The 6000-nt window shown below is 42.2% G+C and overlaps 1 protein-coding gene across 2 annotated transcripts in view; it reads left to right on the top strand.

Annotated features, from left to right (window-relative positions):
- The first annotated feature begins 690 nt into the window (after positions 1-690).
- LOC144106405 (uncharacterized) overlaps positions 691-6000 on the top strand; it is a 667694-nt gene continuing 662384 nt past the window's right edge. For both annotated transcript variants that reach the window (XM_077639210.1, XM_077639209.1), the window contains exon 1: positions 691-960. In XM_077639210.1, coding sequence (XP_077495336.1) covers positions 859-960 — 102 coding nt within the window. In that variant the 5' untranslated portion in view covers positions 691-858. The remainder of the gene's footprint in view (positions 961-6000) is intronic.

The following is a 6000-nucleotide window of genomic DNA, read 5'->3' as shown; positions in this document are numbered from 1 at the left end:
AAAGTTGCTCACATTTTTGTACTCTGCTTTATCAGATGACGATAACAGATACTTGTGCATTTTCAACTTTTCACTTTTTGCCCATTGTTGGATGGACGCTACATCTTTTACATTAAAATTAAAAAGCAGCGGCTGAACAATGTCTCCCTGCGGTGCACGAAAACATTTGTTTCCGGATATATTTATATTGAAAAAATCGAATTTTATTTGTAAAACAGGAGTTCAGTCAAGCAGTCGGAGTGCCCCTTAGGAGATACCATAAAAACTATCGTATAATATTTTAGAATGAGAACATTAGATAACCTTTTGGCGCCTTCAGCCAAAAATCTGCGCCATTCAAATTAATTCGACAACAAAATTCTGATAACTTCGAAGCTGAAGCTAGAAGCGCCATGCAAAATCGAAATATGAATTAACGGCACCCATAACGACAGCTCTGCATGCGCCAGCACAATGGCGCCTTTTGATAGAAAGCAGTGATAGCAGCAATAAATAGCAGCTCGCGTGGTGGCTCCTGAGAATGAAGTTATTTGTCCATCATTGAAGTTTCTATGCGGGCAAGACGAGCGCACGCCCTTCATGGTAAATCAGCAGCCATGAAGTCATTGATATAGAGGGCGTCACTCACTCAACGCAGGCGCATTTATACTCATGGGCAATATAGCACCGCTGCACAAATAGCTACATCATTTGGGGTGTAGATAGAGTGCTGCAGTCAGGCTTTACCATACGTAGGAATTCAGGTTTAGATGTTCACCTAGTGAAGAGAAAATAGCGCTTCTCGCAGAAAAATCACTTCCACGGCCAGTTATTTTTTGTCATCAGGAGCAAGCATCGAGGCTCAGTTCATTAGGAACCATGGCAGTGACCCTCATCAACTCCAACTTGCATCTGAGCGACGCTCAGCTCCTGGCTCTGGGGCTCGTGAGGCAGAACCAAGGATACCACGTCTATTACAAAGTAAGTGACCAGAGATGAGCAGCCTAGATGTCGCCATACAGGGGCCACAAAGTGTGTATGTATGTATGTCCATACCTCTGCATGTCAAACTTCCTTTTTATCTATCTATCTCTTATTTATCTACATATATATATATATATATATATATATATATATATATATATATATATATATATATATATATATATATATATATATATATATATATATATATATATGCTATTAGCAGACAAGGCAAATGAAATGAGGGGCTCGTTTGACAAACATATTCAGGAAGCCAACAATCACCGAAACCAAGGTGCATATGGGAATGTTTCTTTTTTTCTAATTTCTAGTGCCAACCAATTGGTTTTGAAGAAAATTACTTATAAAGCAGCAGAAAAAACAACCATGCCACCGGTGGGGTCCGAACCCACGACCACCGAATATCGCGTCCGGTGCTCTACCAACTGAGCTACGGCGACGGCTGTCCAATCTGCTGCTTTCGAGGGTATTTGTATTTTGCGTGTAAGCGAACCTTGAGAGTGTTCACCAGCGCCACCCTCGTCCATAGCGGTGGACGTAGCCCGTCCTGGAATACCGCGAGTGTGACGTAGAACGCCATCTCACTATGGACGAGGGTGGTGCTTGTGAACACTCTCAAAGTTCGCTTACACGCAAAACACAAATACCCTCGAAAGCAGCAGATTGGACTGCCGTCGCCGTAGCTCAGTTGGTAGAGCACCGGACGTGATATTCGGAGGTCGTGAGTTCGGATCCCACCAGAGGCATGTTTTTTTTTCTGCTGCTTTATGAGTAATTTTCTTTAAAACCAATTGAGTGGCACTAGAAATTAGAAAAAAAAAATAGAAACATTCCCATATGCACCTTGGTTTCGGTGACTGTTGGCTTCCTTAGTACGTTTGTCAAACGAGCCCCTCATTTCATTTTCCTTGTCTCCTAATAGCTTACCGGGGTCTCGGTTCTGGCAGTCTTGACGCCATAGGTAGCATAAGAGGGCTCTCGCACAGTTTCCGCCCTCGCCGTTCGAGGACGTTCTACGTCGCACTTGCGGTATTCGAGGACGTGCTACGTCCACCGCTATGGACGAGGGTGGCGCTGGTGAACACTCTCAAGGTTCGCTTACACGCAAAACACAAATACCCTCGAAAGCAGCAGATTGGAAAGCCGTCGCCGTAGCTCAGTTGGTAGAGCACCGGACGCGATATTCGGAGGTCGTGGGTTCGGACCCCACCGGCAGCATGTTGGTTTTCTGCTGCTTTATAAGTAATTTTCTTTAAAACCAATTGATTGGCACTAGAGATTAGAAACAAATAGAAACATTCCCATTTGCACCTTTGTTTCGGTCAATGTTGTCTTCCTTAATATATATATATATATATATATATATATATATATATATATATATATATATATATATATATATATATATATATATATATATGCCTGTCTGTCTATCTTTGGTCTATGTACACTCTAAATCCGAATGGGCGCCAGGTAGTCGGCGAAACATATTTTCACTTTAGTTGACCCGCACTCCAAGTACAGAAATAGGGTAACATATGAAATAGCGATGCAGTTGAAGGTTCTATGCGAATAGTGCTCCACATATATAATTGCGAAAAATCTCTATGGCCATATTTTCACGATAACTACAGTCGAACGTCGTTATAGCGAGGTGGTTTGTAATGAAATAGTAAATACAACGATAGAAGGGCGCTTAAATTTGGAAGCTTGGTCAACGTTGCCTATAACGAAGCTACTGCTATAATGAAACATTGCCGGGCCCATTCAACTTCGCCACATTGAGGTTCAACATTCCAGGTACTTCCTGTTCGCAGGTTTGAGGCTTCAAGGAGCTCCCCCTTCCCCTCCCCATGAATAAAGCAACCTGCCGGCATGCACGGCGGTAGCTGCCAAGCAGGTTTCTAGCTGTCGATACTCACATTATTCACGCAAATTTCTGCACTTAACATCTTTGGTTACAAGCGCGAAAACAGACACAACGCAAGGCAGAAAGACGGGACGGAGCGCCACAGTCTTTCGACGGGAGGCGCTCCATCCCGTCTTTCTTGTGTTTGTTTTCGCGCCTTGCCTAGCAAGACGTTCTGCACTAAACAGTTCCTGATTTTTGCTCCAGGCTCAACTAAATTACAATTCTCCCCATCAAACGAAGCTTAACGAATAATTGGTAATTTCTTAGACAAATTAGTTTTGGAAAACACAGTTGAAAATTTGTGGTATCTTATGAGATTTAATCGTGGAGCCTACACAGCAAGTTATGTCGTATTCTTATGGCAAACTGATTATGTAAGGCGGTTTCGTCTTTCTTTAGCTATATCAGCATTGTTCTTTTGGCCCAATATTGATAGAGATGCCTTGCATCATAGAACTCCTAAGACGTGTTACCTAGCACAGTTATTAACTAACATCGAACAGATAAGTTTTAAGAGCTAGTGTTAATTCTCCCGTTCCGCGGAAATTTGCGCCTGAGTAGTCACCACGAACCCACTTCTCACCTGAATACCTGGAAAGATATTAAAAAGAGGACTTGCATTGTGAAATATAGGTGGTCACATGTTTCAAGAGTCTTAACTTTACAAATTAATTGGTTTTACACAGAAAAGTATTTCGGTAACTTTCAGTGTGGATTCGATCTCATGACACAAGGGTCGCCAGTCCAGAATGATAACGGCGTAGCCATTTACGCACATTTGTATGGGGCAGGTATTAGTGGGGTTTGATGAAGTGGTACCTTAAGAGTGTATGCTAAAGGGTATGTGTAAAATTACAGAAGTTTCATTTACGCAAATGGTAATTACGCCAGCGGTAAATTGCATGTTTTCGTCGTTTGATATCTTGTTTGTGTGAAGAGACATAGTGGAGCCAGCATGCGGCGGCAGCTCAAAGCCTTGGCTTCATTGTTCGCTTAATTTTTACAGTATTGTTATGTGCCTTAATTATCGAGATGTGTGGAGTTCACATCCAGTAGTATTTGTATCACAATTTGCAACTTTGAACGCCTGATTATTCTCGCCATCTAGTTCGAACAAGCTCGGGACTCTTGCGCCATTCCAAAGCAACTATACCACGCTACGGTGCTCACCGCTACTTACGGCCTGGCTGCTTCAGCGCAAGCAGGGCAGATATATGTGCATGCGTGCCACAGAGTGGCCCTATTTGATGGTCGTCGCTGTGCAGCAAGTAGTGAGCGATTTTTACTGGCGCGAGAAATAGCACAAATTTGCTGATGCCTGGTAGCGAAACTAAACGAATGTCGAAATTATAAAAACATATCATTATCGCCCATGCAGGCCTACAGACACTTAATGAATAAGGAGCCTAGGAGTTATTGTTTAAGAGTTGCTATTGATTATCAGTTAACCAGACTTCAAGCCTGGAGCAAGGCAAGGCCCTGACGATTATGACGGCAGTGTCACCCCTAACTTGACCTAGGGCCTTGGCTTACTCCAGGCTTGAAGACCGCTATACATGTTCCGATTTGTTGCAACTCTTGCCTGGAACTGTCTGTCTGACACATATCCTTCCTTCGAGCAAAAGAAGCACTTATCCGTTCAACAAAACGTCTTCTGATCAAGACATTGCCCTCTAGGGCCAATGAATTTATCGGAAGCTCGAATGGATGGAATGTGTGCGTGTGTTCGAGCATTTTGTGCAGTGTGCTGTGCGTGTGTGTGTTCCGGTGTTTTGTGCGCTCAGCACGTGCCAAGCGCGTAGGTGCCATTTATTTCTTTTTTCCTTGAAGGGCGGGGGGGGGGGGCGGTAAAGTCATGCGCATTATCGCAGCCTTTTTTGCAACTCGTGTATATACTCGCTGAAATAATCAAGTCAATTCAAGTTTATTTTCAGCTTTTGTCGTACAAAAACCGTGGGTGACGACAAAAAGCGGTTCGCAATGACCGCTTGACAAGCTTCGTCACCAGTAGAAGTCGGCAGCACTAGCAGAGACAGTTACACAGGAGGATCAATATACATTATTATAGAAAGAAGAAAAAAAGAGAAATGACCGGTAAAAACATTTAAACACAGTAACAAAACAGAACCTAGTCAATGAACAGTTCCTTAAGTGCAGAAGTAGTCATTTTAGTTAAATTGCTATAGCTAAGGGTGTTTAAACATTTCGGAAGAATATATTTTTAAATCGCACAACCGTAGCTTGTTCTGCATCTGGTACTGCAAACATTCCATGGTCTCTGGTTGCATAGGGTGTGACATATGGTACAAGAGGAACAATGCGACTCAAAAAAGGGTCATTTCGTGCCGTGAATTTTTTTATAAAAGCAGGCATACCTGTAATAAAATAGATTAATAACTGGAATAATTTTATACATTTGTCTTATGGGGCGGGTCTGGCGTCAAAGGAAGCATTTGTAATAATCAGTGGCGTTTTTTCTGTATTGTAAAAAGTTTTTTGCATATTTGACACAGTAGTATTTCCCCATACCAAGTAACAATAACCTATATATGAGAAGAAAAAAGCAAAATAAAGGTCTAAGCTTCGTTTTCACAGGCAAAACATGTTTATTACGAGCGATAATACCTATGAATTTAGACAGGGGATGTATATCTTGCTAATGGGGGTATTTCATGACATTGTGGAAGGAAAATCTATTCCAAGGGAGATGAATTCCTGGACGTATAGTTCTGTGCCGCTGAAAATTATTGGTGGAGGATTCGCGACTACCTTGACCATGGAATAAAATAGTGTTGCCTTTGTTTTCTCTCGGTTTACTAATAATGAATTCAATGAAGACCATTCCATTCGAAACGTTAGAATAAAGATTGTTACTTTTTCCACCATGTGTCCACTCTATTGCGTTATATATATATATATATATATATATATATATATATATATTGTTGCAAAAGGGTTGCAAGCCCCAAAGGTAGCGTTGGCCTGGCGGCCTGGGGCAAAGCTGGAAACATCCGAAGGTCCCGGCAAAGGATGAGTCGACTGGCAACAGAACAACTTGTTTATTCTGGCATCGCAAAAGAGCAGCCGGTAGGGCGACCACGTTA

Source organism: Amblyomma americanum, chromosome 10 (genome assembly GCF_052857255.1).
Source record: "Amblyomma americanum isolate KBUSLIRL-KWMA chromosome 10, ASM5285725v1, whole genome shotgun sequence".
NCBI lineage: Eukaryota > Metazoa > Arthropoda > Arachnida > Ixodida > Ixodidae > Amblyomma > Amblyomma americanum.
Note: the sequence above shows the minus strand (reverse complement) of the source record. Positions and strands in the feature narration are given on the sequence as shown.